The 20,789-nt window shown below is 37.6% G+C and overlaps 1 protein-coding gene across 1 annotated transcript in view; it reads right to left on the bottom strand.

Annotated features, from left to right (window-relative positions):
• VPS13B (vacuolar protein sorting 13 homolog B) overlaps positions 1 to 20,789 on the bottom strand; it is a 770,486-nt gene that overhangs the window by 728,253 nt on the left and 21,444 nt on the right. The window contains exon 4 of the mRNA XM_039218135.1: positions 2,805 to 2,925. Within this exon, the coding sequence (XP_039074066.1) occupies positions 2,805 to 2,925 (121 nt within the window). The remainder of the gene's footprint in view (positions 1 to 2,804; positions 2,926 to 20,789) is intronic.

The raw sequence follows: 20,789 nt of genomic DNA, 5'->3' as shown, positions 1-20,789 counted from the left end.
CCCAGTATAAATGTACTCTCCCTTACATCCCCTTCTCCAGTGTTCTCCACAACCTACACAACATTAAGAAGACTGTCTCTACCACTTTCCTTGGGCTTATTAAGTTATTATTTCCATTTGTGTATTTTTACATATTATTATTTTCTCTGTTAAACTATGAAATCCTAAAGGACAAAGACTAGATCTTGTTTATTTCTCTGATATTCTTAAATTAAATGGCATATAACAATTTTGGTACAAAGAACCCAACAGCTACAATCTATCCTGTTTTCACTGGGAAGCCAAGTTGCTCAAAATTGGAAATTCCATGGTTGATGACTTGATTCCTGTACCTAAAATCATTTTAGTGTACAATTTGAGGGCTATGAAGCATCATATAGGCAACTTATGCTCAAATTGCTAAAGGTAAAGTTCTTTTTAACATTCTTGCCTTTTTTTCTTCAGTTTTAAAGAAAGCACAAGAAACAGGCAGAGGGGGGAAAGAGAGAATCTTACGCAGGCTCCACATTCAGCATGGAGTCTGATGCAGGGGGCTCTGCAAAAATCAAAGTGTGATGTTCAACCAACTAACCCACCCATACACCCCAAGTCTTGCCTTTTTTGACAGGTAGATATTGACTTGTATTATTTTCCTATTCAAAAGCCACCCATCCTTCAAGAGCGACTAACAAATGACAACTGGCAACACCAAACTGTTCTCAAAAAGCATCTCTAATTATGTAAATATTCAACTCCCAAATTGTAACCACAGCCACAACTTTGCCCTAGAAAATTTTGAGACCAGAAATTCAACTCTACCATGAAAGAACCTTAATATAGCTCCCTGACAGGATAAGGTTGCCAGAAAGGAGTCCTCAAATAACCATATGAGTCAACCTTTAAATAAAATGATTTACCATTATCCAGCTGGATTCTCAAATTATCCCTTTTTCCCCCCCTTTGGCAAGATTAACTTTAACTGCTCTGCCTCCCAGTAATTGCCCAACAAGTTCAGTTACTTCCTAAAGCAACTCCTTTACTGTGATTTATGTCGGCATAAAAGAGGATACTAGTCCTCCTGTTAGGTAAGGCAGGAAATCACATGTTAATCCAAAAGCTACCTCAAGTAGTTAAAACAGAATACAGCTCTGTGTTATGCCTCTAAAAATAGGATTTCTTCAGTTATTTTTATGTTTTATACTTTATGCTCCCAAAAACATAACAATCTTTCCAATTCTGACTATCAGGGTAAATTCTAATAAAGGCTCTAAAGGATCTTTAAAAGTATGGAGCCTGTTTTTAGTAGATTCAATTTACCTGATAGTTTTTTTTTTTAATCTGTGAAATCAACAACTGACAAAAGCTTTAAATTTATCTTAAACAAGCTCTTTCTTAAAAGAAAAAGCAATGTAACAAGACTTAACCATTAAACCTAAACTGATTATTCTTTGCCAGGAATAATGATGGAGAAAATTCGATACAATAAGGTGGCATAGAATTTTTTAAGAGATATGTAGTCAGAAATTTGGAGAAGTAAAAGGACTGCCCATTTAATAAATAAGAACAAGCTACAGTTTAATTTACACTTTAATTCACCAAGGATTTTTCCCAAGGAGTTAATTAGTAAGAAAAAATTTAGAAAGTTCTGGAACTATCACACCACTCTAAGTCAAATTAGAAACATTCAAAAGTAAAATATCTTCTTCTAGCACCTTCTCTAGCTACAGCAATTAATCTATTCTAAAGCCAGAGGTTTTATGGAGACTTGTTAGATGAAGTTCAGAAAATGTAAAGCATCAGCATTAACATCACTATAACACTAGTTTAAAATGTTTCATCAATTCTGGGCACCTGGGTGGCTTAGTCGGTTAAGCGTCCGACTTTCGCTTAGGTCATGATCTCACGGTTCGTGGGTTCAAGCCCCGCGTCGGGCTCTGTGCTGACTGCCAGCTCAGAGCCTGGAGGCTGTTTCAGTCTGTGACTCCCTCTCTCTCTCTGACCCTCCCCTGCTCACGCTGTCTCTCTCTCTCTCTCCTGGAAATAAATAAAACATTTAAAAAAAAAAATGTTTCATCAATTCATATGTAACTTAAAACACATCTTAGGTAGGAGGGCTATGAAATGCTTTACCTAACTCCAGCCTCTCAGTAGATGGTGCAAGAAGACTATCAAAAATTAAAGGTTAAACCCAAAAGAAAGCCTACAAAACTCTAGCACAGAAAACAAAACATATATCAACAACAACTATACCTCTGAGAAAAAGAAATGACTGATGAATAAAATCAAAAGTGAAGTGACTGACAAAAACAACCCATAACTTGAAAAGACAACAATGCACTCTGGCCACAGGACTGATAAGTCATGATCATGGTTTTTTTTCTTCATTAAATAGTTACTAAACAACTGTTACTTGTAAGCCACTACTGTTCCAGGTAAATAAATATTTCAGGAAATAAAAGAGACAGTGATCCTCTTGGTAAATTCTATAGTTTCCTGAAACTAAGAGCAATCTAGTGTCTTTCCTGTTTACCAAGAAGGAAAGGGAACAAAGTGACTATGGGAAAACAGAAGCATGTCTTTGCTTGGACAGGATGTAAGAAAGAAACTTCAGGAACAACCTGCTGCAAAAAAGCATCAAAATTTGTAAAAATAGACATTTTTTAGGGCTCTGTACTCCATCTGTTCTTCTGTCATTAAGTAAAAGCACATACATATATAGTCTAAGTATTTTATGACACTAAATACTCAAAGTATATATTTACTGGGTTATAACAATGATTAATAACAAGTGAAATTTTGGCTTTTTCAAGCCCATCAGAAGTTACCTGGTGGTAAGTCAGGATCTGTGGGAGCAGCCTGCTGAATTCTTCGAGGTTTTACTGATGATTTCATGTTCTCAGTAGTACTACGGTTGGTAGAATTAGAACCACAGCTTTCATGGTCATCCTATTTTGATTTTAAAGAAAAGTATCAATCACCATTCAAGAATTAGGAAATGTGTTTTGATTGAATATACACAGTTTATGGTTACTAAATTTAATTAGACTATTTTTCAGCTCTAAAAATCTATATAAACAATTCTTATAATTTGCGTTCTCAAACAATATTTTTAAAAAACTAGTTTTGTAAACCACAAATTCTCCCTTGAGTTAGTGTCTAAACAAACCATTTGATAACATCAAGAAATCCTTACAAATGACTTTTGCAAAAGAAGACTATTCAACAGAAGCTTTTAAACACTTTCCATTTGAATACAAAATAAATGGAAATGGTCTTAATTTTCTATTAGTTGTTTATAATGGTAAGGCCCTCAGTACTGTGTTAAATTAAGAATCCAAGATGTCTTCTTAATCACCTTAGCGATTAATCTTAATCATCCTTAGACTCCTTTGCATCCTATTATGTTTACTGAATTAATAAATTATTAAGTATAAGGCTTAATTGGGTTTTGATATGGATAACAAAAACGTCAACAAAACACATTTTCAAAACATATTCCGTTATCTATACAGTGCAAATAGTACTCTTTTCTTGCCTTGATTCAACAAGTTTATATAATGCTTTTATGTGCTAATTGCTAAATGTACAAAGACAAATTAGATATAATACCTGTCCTCAAAGATTTTCAGAGTCCTGAAAACTTATATAGCTAGTTTTACAGAGGACTTCGTTTTTAAATTAGGAACAGAAAGAGAGTCATTCTACTTAGAAGAACTAGAGAAGTCAGACTCATAAAGTATAGCAATGTTTTAGGCTAAGATTGGAGGCTACGTAGAGGGAAACCATAAGCAAAAGCAAAGCAGCCTATATGTACGTAGCATGTACAAGAAATAATGATCAAAGCCAAAGTATACAATGTTTAAGGTGAAAGAAACATACCAGAAACTAAAGGCATGAAACAGTTCAGTAAAAATGAGATAACATTAAGAACTATAAAGATGCAGGGCACCTGGGTGGCTTAGTCGTTAAGCATCCAACTTTGGCTCAAGTCATAATCTCATGGCTCGTGAGTTGGAGTCCTGCACTGGACTCTCTGCTACCAGCAGGAAGCCCACTTTGGATCCTCTATCTCTGTCTTCCTCTCTTTACCCCTCCCCCACTTGTGCACATTCTCTCTCTCTCTCTCTCTCTCTCCCTCTCTCTCTCTCTAATATCAAGATCTGGTAATTAGGATGCCAATAACCAAGAAGAAAGGAGATTTAGTAGTTCTGCTAGAGGAATAAGAATAGGAGCTGTAAATGAATAGTTCAAAGAGTGAATAAGAAATTAAAGTGGAAACAATAAACATAGATTGCTCCTTCAAGAACACAGGCAATACAAGGAGGAAATAGATTGCGTAGTAATAGGAGGTAAAAGCACCTGGCATCTTCTTATTCTTGTTTTGGGGGTAAAAGAACACATTTTGGGACACCTGGGTGGCTCAGTCGGTTAAGCATCTGACTCTTGATTTTGGCTCAGGTCAGGATTTCACAGTGAGTTCAAGCCCCACATTGGGCACTGTGCTGACAGTGCAGAGCCTGCTTGGGATTCTCTCTTTCCCGCTCTCTCTGTCTGCCCCCCGCCCCCATTTGTCCGTGCTATCAACATAAAATAAACTTAAAAATCTGGAAAAAAAAAAAAAAAAAAAAGAGCAGTTTGCCTTACATACAAAGGATAACTGAGAGTGTACTGTGCTTCATCAATTCACTAATCAAAAACAAAACTATTTTATAATACAAGAATGGTAAGGAATTGTTTTTCTATTTCACATATTTGAAGAGAAAATTCAAGAACAAAAAGATGGAAAACTACTAAATTTACCAATCTAATAGGATACTAGGAGAAAATAAGAACAATGATAAGACCATTAGACAACAAAAGTTTTATTCAATGCCACCCTAAGAGAACAATCATATAAGATGAATCTTTTATAAGGCAACAAGGCTTCAGAGGCTAGTGACATATTAGTGAAAGAAAAAATTTATTTGAAACTTCAAGACAAGCAGAAAGTAAAAGATTTGCTATCATAAAAAAAAATTTTCACATGAACTTGTCATTTTAAGTTAATGCAAAACAAACTTCACAGTGTTTCATTCCACAAAACAACTTCACTATTCAATCTTTATAATGACATCTTCTGTTATTTTGGGGGATGTTATAGTCTCTAAATACTAAAGGACTACTACTGTGAATAAAACCTTACTGTAATTACTTTTAGTTCAGCTTACATCCTTAAAAATGTCTGTAGTCATACACTTCTGCACAACGTTAACATTAAAACACACTATTAATTTTTGAAACATATGGTTGTCTCAAAAGCCCAGAAGTAAAACATGTTCATTAAAGAAATGTGAAAAAGTTCCAAGTGAACTGCCAAAACTAGCATAATTATGAAAATATTTAACACTGAAACCATCTGAAATCACATACTGTATATAGATTACAGTGATGTCATAATAAACATTCCAGCCAAAATGCACTAAAACTACTGCAGTCCAATAAATCGGGCATACATGAGATGACAAACATTTTAAAGCAAAAGAAAGAACAAGTTTTTATTTTTTAAAAGTGATTAGCAGCAAAAAAGGGTAAAGTGCAGAGACTAAATATAAGATTTCAAACAGTTTTAAAAATAACACAGTGAATAAAGCTTCCCTATGAATTACACATTTTTATTATTCAAAAGAAAAACTAAACAATTTGCTTAAACAAAATTTATAGTAATCCTGAAATTTTAGTGCACTTTAAAAATGACCATTAATCATGGCACTTACAGGAAAATATACTATAAAACAAACACTACCAAATGTGCAAATGAAAATACTTCTTTCTTAATTATAGTTAGGAAATTAGGGTTGCATATATAATTAGAAAATAATCCTTTTCATAATTTCAACTAGTTTTCATTTCAATTACATCTTAATTGCATCAATTACAAATCAGCTTCCATTCAAATCCTACCTCAGCTAAATTAAAAATAAAGCAAAACAAAAATTATAATATTTACTATTAAAACTGGAATTACTTCCATTATTATGAGCTCACTATCTGCTTCTAACCAGAATGCATCATTTTGAACACATTTTACTTCACTGAAAGTCTCTAATTTCTAATAAAAGAAACCTTGTTCTCAAAAATACAAACTAAAATGTTTTGAGGTAATTTTTAACCCCAAACACTTTATAGTTTTTCTTATTTAGGTTGCAATTTTCACAAAATGTCTGGTAAGTATATTTCATGGCAAAAGAATGTTTTCTCTTGGGGACCACATAGCTATTTCTGAAAATACTGCCCTTTGCTCCCCATGAAACAAGTAAGAATGTCATTTCCTTACAAAAGCTCCTAACGGAGGGAAAATGTGGTGAACACTGTATGTATGTAAATACACCCATTACTTTCATACTGACAGATGACAGGATCAGGTTGCATACTTTTCCCCTTAGCCCTCATAAGGGCAAGTCAATTAAAACTCAAAACCCATCAACTCCCAGATTCAGAACGGTATGAGTAAGACTGAGGATACAACTTAAAACAGGTGGCTTAATTATTTTAACGCCTCTTTTAAAAACAAAGAGAGGGGCACATTGGTAGCTCAGGCGGTTGAGCATCTGACTTCAGCTCAGGTCATGATCTCATGGTTCATGGGTTCGAGCCCCATGTCAGGCTCTGTGCTGACAGCTCAGAGCCTGAAGCCTGCTTTGGATTCTCTGTCTCCCTCTCTCTCTCTCTCAGCCCCTCCCCTGCTCACACTCTATCTCTCAAATATAAACTTTAAAAAAAATTTTTTTAATGAAAGAAAAATAGACAAAGATCCAAATGCAAGAAAAGCATTGAAGGGAAAAAATTGAAAGGTAGAATCAAGAAATGATGTGCTTTACGCTCTTCAGCCTCACGGCATGCAGAAAAGCAGAAAAGAATGAAGGTTTACCTGGATGCTCTGGCCACCAAAAATGTCTGAAATACAGTGAAGGGCCTTGCAAATGAACTGATACAGAGTTCGTAGTGACGTGCACCTTTACCCTCTGCAGTAGCAAGTACAACAGCAAGTGTCAGGTGTAATAAACAATGTCTAAGAGAAACCCTGAATTCCAGAAATTCAGAGAGTCAAATAAAGTCACCAAAGAAGGGGTATATTTGGAGGACACAAAGGCAAGCCCAGGAAAACTACATTCACTCACCTTCGTGGTAAAAATTAAAATCTCTGGCTCACCTCTACCCTGACAGCAATACTAATCAACCTAATTTTAGTCACTAAAAAGGCCTAGCACATTTAAAAGAAAGAATGTGTGGGGCGCCTGGGTGGCTTAGTCGGTTGAGCGTCCGACTTTCGCTTAGGTCATGATCTCGCAGTTTGTGGGTTCGGGCCCCGTGTCGGGCTCTGTGCTGACTGCCAGCTCAGAGCCTGGAGCCTGTTTCAGTCTGTGACTCCCTCTCTCTCTGACCCTCCCCTGCTCACACTGTCTCTCTCTCTCCTAGAAATAAATAAAAACATTAAAAAAAAAAAAAGTTAAAAGAAAGAATGTGTATGCCCCAATCTCTTCACACATCAACTTTAGCCCACAGAAGAGGCTGCTTACATCTCTCCCATCAAGGGTGAGAAGACAGAGTTAGGCTGGGCAAGAGGAGTATGGATGCCCCCTCACGTTATTTTACTTGATCTCCCCAAAAGAAGGATCAGCTAATCTGACAAGCCAAAGCCGAACATTCATCAGGCCACATTTTAATAATGAAAGACATCACGTACTAACTGTAAAGACCTGTGTGGTGGAGCCTTCTATCTCTGAGATCCAAACTACTCAAGTCACAGGACCAGAGCCATTAACCCCAGATTAGCCATCTCTCTCCTGCCTTCTTTTCAAGCACACGGAGCCACCTGACCCAGAATACTGCCCCAACCAGAAGACAACCTGTACTGGTTAACAGCAACATATTTAAGGAAAATCTGTTGTGTGTTATTGCCTATGACATCCCCTTCCCTCATATCACTAGGCACAAATCATACTGCCAACCTCTCCACCTCTTCTCTTTTTAGACCACAGAACTGAAGTGGTTAGACCTACTCATATTTGAGAGATGAAACAGGTAGAAATTAATGGAAGAAAGAACTGAAGTATATATGGAGGCATTCTGGCATAAAGCACATTCTACTGTCTAATTTTTACCAGAATTTGCTAGGGGGCTGGGGAAGATCGGGTACTTGAATAGATTAATAAAACTGTAATTTGTTTTCTTAGAAAACACTTCCTTCAGCAAGAAAGAACTGAGCCATGCGTATGTATGTGTTAGCCACTCAGAGAATACACATAGTATAAATAGATGGTACTCTTATCCAGGTACTTTACTTATCTACTTGAGGAACAATCCTTATATGCATAAAAAAAATTAAAAGCAATATAGGTTAGTCAGCAATCATTTGTCACAAAAAAACAATAATGACCTTTACTGAACACTTCTATGTACCAGGCCAGGCCTTAAGTATTTAAAGAATGAAATTAGATCTTAAGAGGTCCCAAGGTCAAAAAGATAGGAAGTGACTGCGCTGGATAAACACCCAAATCTGTCCATCTGAAAAACTCCTCCTATAAGCTATTTCCTGAACTTGAAACAAAGACCACAAAGCAGGGAGAAAGAGAAGAAAGGCAAAGGGAGGAAAAAGAGACAAATGGTAACTTTTTAATTTATGATACTTCTAATGTGTCACCTACTGCTAACGCCATTATACTCTTTATCCTCTTAACAACACTATGAATTAGACACTGTTTCTCATGCAAAAGTATTCCCATTTAATATTTCTTCACGTTTACATATTTATTATTGAGAGAGTGAGAGAACACATGTTGCGGAGGGGCAGAAGAGAGACACACAGGATGTGTGCTGAGTTCTCAGCACAGAGACTGATGCAGGACTCAAACTCACGACTGTGAGATCATGACCTGAGCCAAAGTTGGACGCTTAACAAACTGAGCCACCCAGGCACCCTAAAAGTACTCCCATTTAAAGACGAGGACACTTCAAGACATAAAGAGATTACATAAATGGTTCAAAAATCGCACAATCAAATCGCATAATCCTAACCACAGTTGCTCTTTCTCCCGATGAGAAAAAGCCAACTAACAAGCACATACATTAGGAGAAGGGATTGATCACAGTGAGCGTTGGTCAAAAAAAATGTCACAAAGGACCTGAGGTTTGAAAAACCTGTCCTTAGGCTTGCAATCTAAACAGTCTGTTGCAACTAAACTCCACCACTTCCTGTTGGAAAATGAAAACAGCCACAGACAATATGTAAACAAATAAGACTATTTCAAAAAACCTTTATTTACTAAAACAGGTGGTAGGCCCATGGGCCATAGTTCGATGACCTCTGCTTTAAAACGTTTGTCTTAATAAAAATGTACAAGATAAACATTTATTCAACCTGAAATTGCATTAAAACACAGTGTTTTCATCATGTAAGGCCAAAATCTCAGACCACGAAATAAATATAAATTTTGAGGGAATCTATAAAACAGCTAGGGAAGAAAAAACACAAAATTTTTGCCTGTCAAAAGTACTGCCAAATCAAGGCATTTCTACTGTTATCCCTTTGGCCAATTTCCGATGCAGGAGTAAAATATTTGAGAAAAGAGAAAGGAAAGCCAAGTGGCAGTAAGAAAAGGGGCTGAAGATTCTAGGAGCCCAAAAGGAAAAAAAAACATTTCTGCAAGGAAATAGCATTCATAACTACAGTATTATCATCAAAATAGCATATTCCAAACATATGCAAATGTAAAAGTTAAAATTTTGCCAACAAATCCGATGTAAAAAGTAACCTGGGAAAAAGATACATAAACTTGGGGGGGGCGGGGGTGACTGGAAACATCTTCTAATCATATAAAATTCCAAAAAAGGAGAAACTCCCAGAATATTCTGATATTCTAATATGGAAAAAATGCATTTCAGATAAATTTTCAGGAAGCACAGAATTTTCCCAATAGTACCACGAGTACCTTCTCAATAGTACTACTAAATCTCACAGTTCATGGGTTTGAGCCCCGCATCGGGTTCTATGCAGGCAGCTCAGAGCCTGGAGCCTGTTTCAGATTCTGTGCCTCCCTCGCTCTTTGCCCCCCACTAATGCTCTGTCTCTGTTTAAAAATTAAATAAAAACTATTAAAAATTGTTTAAAAAAATAAAAAATATTTTAAGAAACAGTAAATAGTTGCTGAGTAAATTAAGACAGAGAAAGGCTCCATTAAGTCTAGACATAAAAAAAGAGCCTGAAGATAGTGAAGTAGAATGGAGGTGGTACAGGATCCTATTCAGAATTCTCAGTACACTGCAGTACAGGAGGTAAAAGTTGGTAAGTAGGAAAAGAAAGAGTCCTCAACTTCAGAACATTATTTATAAAGAAAAATTTTTAAAAGCAAACAGCTAAGTCTTACACTGTAAAATAATATTCTGAATAACTATTATGGGTACAAACAATGCAAGAACCTTTATATTTATTGTTCATAATCATTACAAAAATCTTCTAAGATACTGTCATTTTCATTTAACAAAGGAGAAACAAAGTTCATGTGGATAAACAGCTTATCAAAAGTGAAAATTTTTGACAAATATTAGAGAATTTTTGTTAAAGTCTTCAAAGAGTGCAAAAAAGGAAGGAACTACTTTAAGCTATTTCTGTTACTCTCACTAAAATCCTTTCATCTTCTTACAGTTGGCCATGTTTCTCTCATTCCAACTCTTGCTATTCTCTTTTGAACAGCAAGTAGATAGAGCTGCTATTAGAAAGGCTCCAGTTATAAGCAGGCAAGCAGGAGTTAACCCAAAGGTTAAATCTAGAAATCAGAATTGTTAAGCAAAGAAAGCAAAGACTTTCTCAAACAAGCAAAAACTGAAAGAATCTGCATCAAGATGGAATGGACTATGAAAATATTCAAGGAAGTTTTTCAAACTTAAGTAAAATACTGCTACATGAAAACTTTGATCTATGTAATTTAATGAAGAATGACAGATGGTTAAATACAACAGACACTTTTTCTTGTTTTTTAATTTCTTAAAACACTTTATGAAAGCAATCATAATAATTAACAGCATATCACTGATTTATAATATGTATATATATTGAAGAGTCATAACAACATTAGCACAAACGATGCAAGGGATAAAGAGAAGCATACCGCTATAGACATACTAAAGTAAAACACAATATTTACATTATCCATGAAGTGGCATATTGTTTTAAAGCAGATAAATTAAATATGCATATTGTTAACCCTGTAACAGCCACTAAAAAATGAAGATACAGCAAATAAACCACAAACAAAGATAAAATGTAATGCTCAAATATACTCGGCTAATCCAAAAAAGGCAGGGGGGCAAAAAAAGAATTAGATGAAACAAATGGAAAATAAAAAGACATGAGACCAATCTTATTAAAAACTACGTAAGATGTAAATCTAAAACACTCCAACGAACAGGCAGAAATTGTCAGACTAGTAAATCCAACTATAATCTGTCTAGTGCAAGCTCATTTCAGATATAGACTTAGTTTCTAAGTACTAAATATCCCAAGTTTAACAAAAACAAAAAACATGACAAAAGTTCAAGAAAAAAGAAAATTAGCAGTATCTAATCATCAGAAGGAAAATCAGAGAACTGTTGCATTTTATGAATTGAAAGGGAACCTATAGACTAGCTTGTGAACCAAACAGGAGTAAAAACCTAGAAGCTGCAGTCTGTGTTTCATGTTGTTAATTCCAAACAATACACTGAGATGGCTTAAGGATAAAAGGGAAAAAAGGACAAGGAATCATCAGCAAGCTGGAAAGTACCAAACAAGCATTGTTTTCTGTTTACAGCATTTAGACATATAAATTATAGTGTCCACAACACTGAACATTATAATTAAGGTTGTAGTGGCACTTCTATTACACCCCATATATTCATTTCATAACATTCTTAGAAAGTCCTTCACAAAAACAAGACTTCAGCATTGTTTGAATCCAAATAGGACTTTTCTTCTTCCTAAGATACAGAAGAGCTAGGAGAATAAAACTAGCATTTTCAGCTCAAAGAAAAAAAAAAATAAAGAGAAAAACTTCCCAAGGATAAAACACACACAACAGGATCCCTCAAAAACATCGAGCATGGCAAACAATTAAAACTTCCTCATTAAGTGATATAAAAAAATTTTCATTTGGGGCTGTGTTCTTCATCTGTGCTGCCAGCTGAGAGCCTGGAGCCTGTTTTAGATTCTGTATCTCCCTCTCTCTGACCCTCCCCTGCTCATGCTGTCTCTCGCTCTCGCTCTCAGAAATAAAACGTTTAAAATTTTTTTAAATAACCTTTTTATTTAACCAAAAATTCACTTTATGCCAAGTTCAGTTTTCTTATGGCATACATTTTAAGCTTTTACATGACATAATAAAAGATTCTAGGACCTAAATTGGTATATGCAATTTTTTTAAGCAAACACAAAGCAGTTTATTAAAGCAGAAGTACACTCCCAAGGTGTGAGGGCAGGCAGGTTCTATAAGGTGGAACTGGCCCCTAGCTTGTTTTTGAGATTGGAGATCACTGGCTCTCTCATTGCTGAAAGGAACTGTAACACAAAGGGGGGTGGGGTCTAATGCAATCAGCTTACAATCATTTGGGGGGACTCCTTCCACAGGTTGGGAAGGGGGAGTTTTTGACCCTATGAAGTTTCTATCAGGACTATCATGGCATCCATTCTCCATGGCAGGTTGGGGGCAAGGGTGGGGGGTTAACCGCAATGCAAATGCATTATAATGCATCTAGGGGTTACCCAGGGACAGAGATGGAAGAGGAGAGTGCAGACTCTGCACTTGTGGCTCTTAGTCTGTGGGCCCCAAGGTCTTGGAAGTCGCAAGGTCAGGCTACTGTGCCCCTGGGCTTCTGATGTGTAACCTATTTATCACCATCTTTCCGTCTAGCTCTTGTCTCTATCATTCCCCTTTAAGGATTCAGGACTCTGCCTCAGGGCATTCCTTCCACTGCCAGTATCTAGCTTCTACCTAACATGTCCCCCTCTCTCCCCATCCCCAACCCCGGCTCAAGAAACAAGGACCCAAATCACTGGGAAAGGGGGCAGCTCTGGCTGCTTCAAGCTGAAGGAGGGCATCAGAGAGTATGGGTCCACTATTCTTGCTGTCAGGTAGAAAGAATTTCCGGCTGTGATCTCCATTCACACCTTCATCCTACGCAGATGAAGGTGTCCTGAGTAGAGACAGGTGTAGTACCAGTTAGAGTTTTAGTGCCTCTAATCTGCCACATCTTTCTTTACTAATGACTCCAGTCCATGGATGGTTACTTATTGCAGTGGGGCCAAAGGGAGTGGAGGGCCCCTTCAGTCCATCACCATCAGTGGGGCAGCAGTTTCTGAACCAGGTGTCATTTCACCTCAAGGGCAGTTAGCCACTCAGTGTCCTGTCTGCTGACATTTAGGACATTGGGGGTAGAGGGGAGGGGTAAGTATCCTTACTAGGATATTTTCATGTCCAGTCCTCCTGAAGATCAGGCATTTTCCTGATCCCTTTTTCAGGACACAGTTGGGCATTTGTTGTTTTTTTTTTTTTTTTTATGTTTTATTTATTTCTAGGAGAGAGAGAGAGACAGCGTGAGCAGGGGAGGGTCAGAGAGAGAGGGAGTCAGACTGAAACAGGCTCCAGGCTCCGAGCTGGCTGTCAGCACAGAGCCCGACGCGGGGCTCGAACCCACGAACTGCGAGATCATGACCTAAGTGAAAGTCAGACGCTTAACCGACTAAGCCACCCAGGCGCCCCCACAGTTGGGCATTTGTGAAGTAGGCTTGGTCCTATAGGGCCACTAGCAATTGGGCCTGCCTGCCATCTTTCCTTTTCTCCTTCTCCCAAGCCTTGGCTTCTTCTTCTTGGTCCCTGTTATAAAAGACATTAAATGCTGCTGAAAAAAGTTCTTTAACTCTGGTGGCTGGGTTCTCTTACCAGTTTTTGCAGCTTCTACCTGATATCTGGAGCAGACTAAGAGAAGAATTGGTCTTTTAGAATGACCATTCTCTCAAAAGACTGAGATAAGGTTAGTATATTTAGTCACAGCCTCACGGAGTCTTTCTAGAAAGGCAGTAGGGTTCTTATTTGGCTCCGGGCTGACTACAGCCACCTTAGAGTAGCTGGTGGGTTTTTGTCCACTGGTTTTTCACCCTGACTTAACACAGATGAGACGGTGATCCCATTCCCATCTCTCTGAAGGTTGGTCATAATCCCATCCTGGATCCACAGGCAGGGACAGCAGTCTCTCCTACTCGGTATCTGGTATCAGAGAGTTGAAGACTGTTTGCATACACCATGGCATCCTTAAGAATCCTTACCTTTTGGTCCGCTGAAAGAGTCTATCCAAAGATGATCATCTTTACAAAACTAGTTCATTATAACATATAGGAAGGGATAGATGTGTTCTAAAAGGTCATGAAAAGGGGAGGGAGAGTCAAGATGGCAGAGAAGTAGGGGAACCAGAATTTCCCTTGTCCCTCAAACACAGCAGTATTGAGGTCAGAACACTTGGAATTCGAGAAATCCAGGCTACCAAGTGACAGAAACATCTCCCCGGGTGTACAGAGACAGCTTGACAGGACAGAGCTGCATGTTTGCAAATTGGGAGAGATAAAAACGGGCAGCCTAGGCAAGGAGAGGGGGAATCTTTTTGGTGGAGAGACAAAAGCAAGAGAAGAGAGAGGCTATGGAAGTGTCAGATTGTATTCGGACAAGAGAAAAACCTCTCCAGACCACGAACAGGGAGCAAAAAAAATCCAGAGAGCCAGTTTCTACCTTCCAAACAGCCTTAGGAGTCAATATCAGAGCTTTCTCAGGGTTGCCCCACCTTCTTGAGACTGCACCCGCAGCCGTGTGCATGCACCAGGCAGGGAGGGGAGTAATCTGGGGGTGCACTGGGAGACAGCAGTCCCCTCCCTTGAGTACTATGGGAAGAGGGTATACTGCCCTCTAAGGACAAAAGATCCTGCAGGTACCAGCCAGAGGACCTTTGTCGACTGGGTGGAGTGGCACCACACCAGAACCAGGTCCACTCAGAGAGGGGTTCTTTAAACATCGGGTTTTGAGTCCCAGCTGAATGCCTAGGAGACATGGGAGACTGTGGACCAGGACAGGCAGGCCCACTTGCGCTGCTCTGTGAAAACTGCCTGAACACCATGGCTTGAGACACTCATTCAGGGAGGAGAGATTAGGGTGTTGCCATTTTTCTCCCCATTACCAACACAGTGGGGCTTCAGGGAACAGGTCAGCAATCCCCAGTGAAAGCAGGACCCGGCTTACACCAAACCTCACTTCTCTGTGCCTATTAGCTACTTTTGTACCAGAGACTGACACTGACCAAACCACAAGGCCTCTCCTCCAGACCAACACAGTCACCAGTTCCAAGGCACTCACAGACAACTGTCCTGTGTTGCTGCATTTTCTGATTTCATTTTTGGTCAATTCTTACTATACACATGTATATTTTTCTTCTTTCTCTGTTCTGTTTATTTAATCAGACAGTATGACTCTATTCTTTTTACACCTTTTCTATATCTCCCTCTTCTTTATTTTCCTCTCTCTGGATTGAGCCTTATAGTTTGATTCTCTCCCTAGTCTTTTTTTTTTTTCTGCCTGTCATTTCTTTCTTTGTATGGGATAGGCTTCCTCCACCTCCACCCTATTCCAGTTTTTCCAGAGTTTACTTCAACGTTAGGGCACTTGGGTGGCTCAGTCAGTTGAGTGTCACACTTCGGCTCAGGTCATGATCTCGTGGTTCAGAGTTACTTTAATGAACAAACATGCACAGTGGAAGGTCCACATCACCAACCACTACAAGTAGGGAGATAAAGCAACCAGAGACCAACACCAGAATGCATGCAACACAATGCAAAAACGTTTCCTGAAATGCCAGGCCCTGGACAGTGTATGACCCCTTTCTAATACAGAAGTACTCACAGATGTGGGGCACATAACAAGCTATTAAATCATTTTAAAAAATAAGAAAATTAGCCAAAATGATGAAATAGAAGAATTCTCAAAAGAAATTCCAGGAAGAAATGACAGCCAGAAAATTGCTCAAGGGATGTAAACAATATATCTGAACATGCATTTAGATTAACAGTCATGAAACTAATAGCTGGGCTTGAAAAAAGCTTAAAAGACAACAGAGAATCTATTGCTACAGAGATCAAGGACCTAAGAAATAGTCACAATGAATTAACAAATGCTGTAAATGAGATGAAAAATAAGCCAAATGCAGTGACAGCAAGGATGGAAGAAGTAGAGGGGAGAATAAGTGAACTGGTAAGACCATTAACACAGATATATGGGGGGCGCCTGGGTGGCTTAGTCGGTTGAGCGTCCGACTTTCACTTAGGTCATGATCTCGCGGTTAGTGGGTTCAAGCCCCGCGTCGGGCTCTGTGCTGACTGCCAGCTCAGAGCCTGGAACCTGTTTCAGTCTGTGACTCCCTCTCTCTCTGACCCTCCCCTGTTCATGCTGTCTCTCTCTCTCTCCTAGAAATAAAAAAATAAAAAAAAAAACAAAAACCCACAGATCTATGGAATAACAAAGGGTACAATAAGCAAAACGAGAAATACTTGATGTAATGAACAGCAGGGTGGAAGAAGCAAAGGAATGAATTAATGACACAGAAGACAAAGTAACAGAAGTGATCAAGGTGAACATGACAGAAAAAGTAACTACGTAATGAGAATAGGCTTAGGAACTCTACCAAAAGAAGAGAGACAAAAGAGGGCAGAGAATTTATTTGATGAAATACCGGAATTCTTCCCTAATCTAGGGAAGCAAATAGAGGTCTAGATCAAGGAGGCACAGAGAACACCCAACAAAATCAACAAAACCAGATCTAAACCAAGACATATTATAATTAAGATGGCAAAATATAGTAATAAAGAAATATTAAAAGGACCAAGAAAAGGGGCACCTGGCTGGCTCTATTGGCACAGCATGCAATTCTTGACCTTGGAGTTGTCCTGACTTCAAGCCCCATCATGGGTCTACAGCTTACTTAAATAAAAACGGAAACTGTAGGGGCACCTGGGTTGCTCAGTTGGCTAAGTGTCCTACTGTTGGTTTCAGCTCAGATCATGATTTTATGGTTTCGTGGGTTCGAGCCCCGCATTGGGCTCCATGCTGACAGGGAGGAGCCTGCTTGGAGTTCTGCTACCTCTCTCTCTGCCCCTCTTTTACTCACAATGTCTCTGTCTCTCTCAAAATAAATAAATACAACTTAAAAAAAAAAAGAATAGCAATAAAATACTTATGAAAATAAGAAACTAGCAAGACAAAAGAAGACACAGTCACATACAAAGGAAACCCCAAAACACTATCTCTGGTTTTTTCAGCAAAAACTTTCCATGGCAGAAAAGAATGGCAAATATATTCAAAATGCTGACTGGCAAAAACGTGCAGCCAAGAATACTCTATAAAAAGCCTCTCATTCAGAATACAAGGAAATGAAGAGTTTCTGAGACAAAAAACTAAAGGAGTTCATGACAACTAAACCAGTCCTACAAGAAACATTAAAGGGGAACTCTTGAATGGAAAGGCCAAAAATGACAGTATGAAGGTAGAAAACACAAAAGCAGTAAAAATGAATATTTCTGTGAAAAAAAATCAGTCCAGAAACTCACTAAATAAAAGGATGTAAAATATGACAACATATACATTAAAAAATGGTGAGGAGTAAATAATGGGCTCAAACTTCAACAACTATTAACTTAATATAGACTGCTATATGCAGAAGAGGTTATAGACAAACCTAATGACAACCACAAATTAAGTACTAATAAATACGCAAAGAATAAAAAAGCAAAATATGCACTAAATAATAATAACCAGAAACCATGAAATAAAGACAAGAAAGGATCAAAGAAAATCTTAAGAGCCACAAAACAAGTAGTAAAATAGCAATAAACAGGTATCAATAATTAACTGTAAATGGACTAAACACTCCAAAAGACCCAGGGTGACAGAATGGATAGAAGCCAAGACTCATCTATCCATAGGGTTCCTACAAGGGACTCGTTTTAGACCTAAAGGCACCTGAAGATTCAAGTGAGGAGACGGAGAAATATTTATGATGCAAATGTATGTCCAAAAAAAGCTAAAGTAGCAATACTTATTTCATACTAAATACACTTTAAAATAAAAATGTTAACAAAAGACAGAAGAGAAATTATATAATAACAAAAGGCACAATACAACAAGAAGATCTAACAATTGTAAATATTTTTGACCCGATTATGGAAGAATATAAGTATATAAATATATATAAAACAATAACAAACATAAAGGAACTAATCAATAAGTATATAAAACAATAACAAACATAAAGGAACTAATAGTATGGAACTTTAACACCCCCACTTACACCAATGGACAGATCATCTAAATATTACCTCACACCTGTCAGAATGGCTAAAATCAACAGCACAACACACACAGGCATTGGTGAGAAATGTGGAGAAAAAGCAACACTCTTGCACTGTTGGTAGGAATGCAAACTGGTGCAGCCACTCTTGACAACTGTATGGAGATTTCTCAAATAGTTAAAAATAGAACTACCATATGATCTAGCAACTGCAGTACTAGGTATTTACCTAAAGAATACAAAAACACTAATGAAAAGGGGTATGCACCTCAATATTTATAGCAGCATTATCTATAATCAAATTATAGAAACAGCCTAAGTGTCCATCAACAGATGAATAAAGATGCAGAAATATACATATACAATGGAATATTATTCAGCTATAAAGAAGAATGAAATCTTGCCATTTGCAACAATATGGGTGGAGCTAGAAATATAATGGCTAAGTGAAAGACAAAGAATTTCACTCACATGTGGAGTTTAAGAAACAAAAGCAGCATACAGGAATAAAAAAAAGATAAACCAGGAAACAGACTCTTAACTGAAAAGAACTGATGGTTACCAGAGAGGAGATGGATGGGAAAATGGATTAAATAGGTGATGGGGATTAATGAGTGCACCTACTGTAATTAAAATAAAAAAATAAAAACTTTACAAAAATAAAACAAAGAAAAGCCCAAGAAAAATACTAGACTGGTGAATTATACCAAATATATAAAGAAGAATTAATGCCAATCGTTCTCTAACTCTTCCAAAAATTTGAATAGGATAGAATACTGCCAAACTTATTTTAGGAGTCCAGCATTACGTTAATATCAAACCCAGACAATAACACTGTAAGAAAATTACTGGCAAATATCTCTGATGAAGAAAGATGTAAAAATTCTCAACAAGAGGGGCACCTGGGTGGCTCAGTTGGTTAAGCATCTGACTTCGGCTCAGGTCATGATCTCATAGTTCATGGGTTCAAGTCCCACTTTGGGTTCTGTGCTGGCACCTCAGAGCCTGGAGCCTGTTTCAGATTCTATGTCTCCCTCTCTCTCTCTCTGCCCCTCCCCCACCTGCACTCAGTCTGTCTGTCTATATCTCTCTCTCTCATAAAATGAATAAACATTAAAAAAATTCTCAACAAGATATTAGCAAACTGAATTAAACAACACATTTAAAAAATAAGAGCATGATCACACAGGATTTATCCCTGGGATGCCAGGATGGTTCAACATACATGAATCAATAAATATAACACATCAAATTAACAAGTGAAGGATAAAAATCATATCATTTCATTAGATGCAGAAAAGGCATCTGGCCATAGTCAACATTCTTTCATGATAAAAACTCTCAACAAATTAAGTATAGAAGGAAAGTACTTCAACATAATAAAGGTCATATATGTATGACACCATGACAACTAATATCATACTCCACGGTGATAAACTAAAACATTTTCCTATAAGAACAGGAATAAGACAAAGATGTACACTCCACCACTCAACAAAATTCTGAAGTCCTAGCCAGAACTGGGAAATTAGAACCAAAAAACAGGCATCCAAATTGGAAAGGGAGAAGTAAAATAATCTGTTTGCAGATGAAAGTGTCTTACATATAGCAGATTCTAAAGACTCCTACAAAAAAACTAGTAGGACTTATAATAAATTCAGTAAAGTTACAGTATACAAAGTATATACAAAAGTGACTTGTGTTTCTATAAGCTATTAATGACTATCAGTGAAATTTAAAAAGCATTCTCATTTACAATAGCATCAAAAACAAGAAAACACCTAATGTGGTCTACAGATTCAGTGCTATCCGTATAAAACTCCAGTGGCATTTTTTCACATAAAAAGGAAAAACAATTCCAAAATTCATATGGAACCACAAAAAGATCTCAAATAGCCAAAGCAATCTTGAGAAAAAAAAAGAACAAAGATGGAGGTGTCACACTTCCTGATTTCAAATACATTTCAAAGCTACAGTAATCGAAACAGTAGGTGCTGACAAAAACACATGGGGCACCTGGATGGCTCAGTAGGTTAACTGTTTGACTTCAACTCCAGTCGTGATCTCACGGTTTGTGAGTTCGAGCCCCACATCAGGCTCTGTGCTGACAAGCTCAGAGCCTGGAGCCTGCTGCAGATTCTGAGTCTCCCTCTCTCTCTACTCCTCCCCTGCTCATGCTCTTTCTCTCTCAAAAATAAATTTAAAAATTTAAAAAAAAAAAAAAAAAAAAAAGACACAGAGATCAATGCAACAGAATTGATAGCCCAGAAAGAAACCCATACATATAGGGTCAATTAATCTTCAACATCTTCAACAAGGGCACCAAGAACACACAATGGAGAAAAAATGGTCTCTTAAACAAATCATGCTGGGAAATATGGATATCCATGAAGAAAGGAAAGAAAGGAAAGAAAGGAAAG

Source organism: Hyaena hyaena, unplaced genomic scaffold (genome assembly GCF_003009895.1).
Source record: "Hyaena hyaena isolate Hyena2069 unplaced genomic scaffold, ASM300989v1 scaffold_737, whole genome shotgun sequence".
Lineage (NCBI taxonomy): Eukaryota > Metazoa > Chordata > Mammalia > Carnivora > Hyaenidae > Hyaena > Hyaena hyaena.
This window is presented reverse-complemented; position numbering and strand designations above follow the sequence as displayed.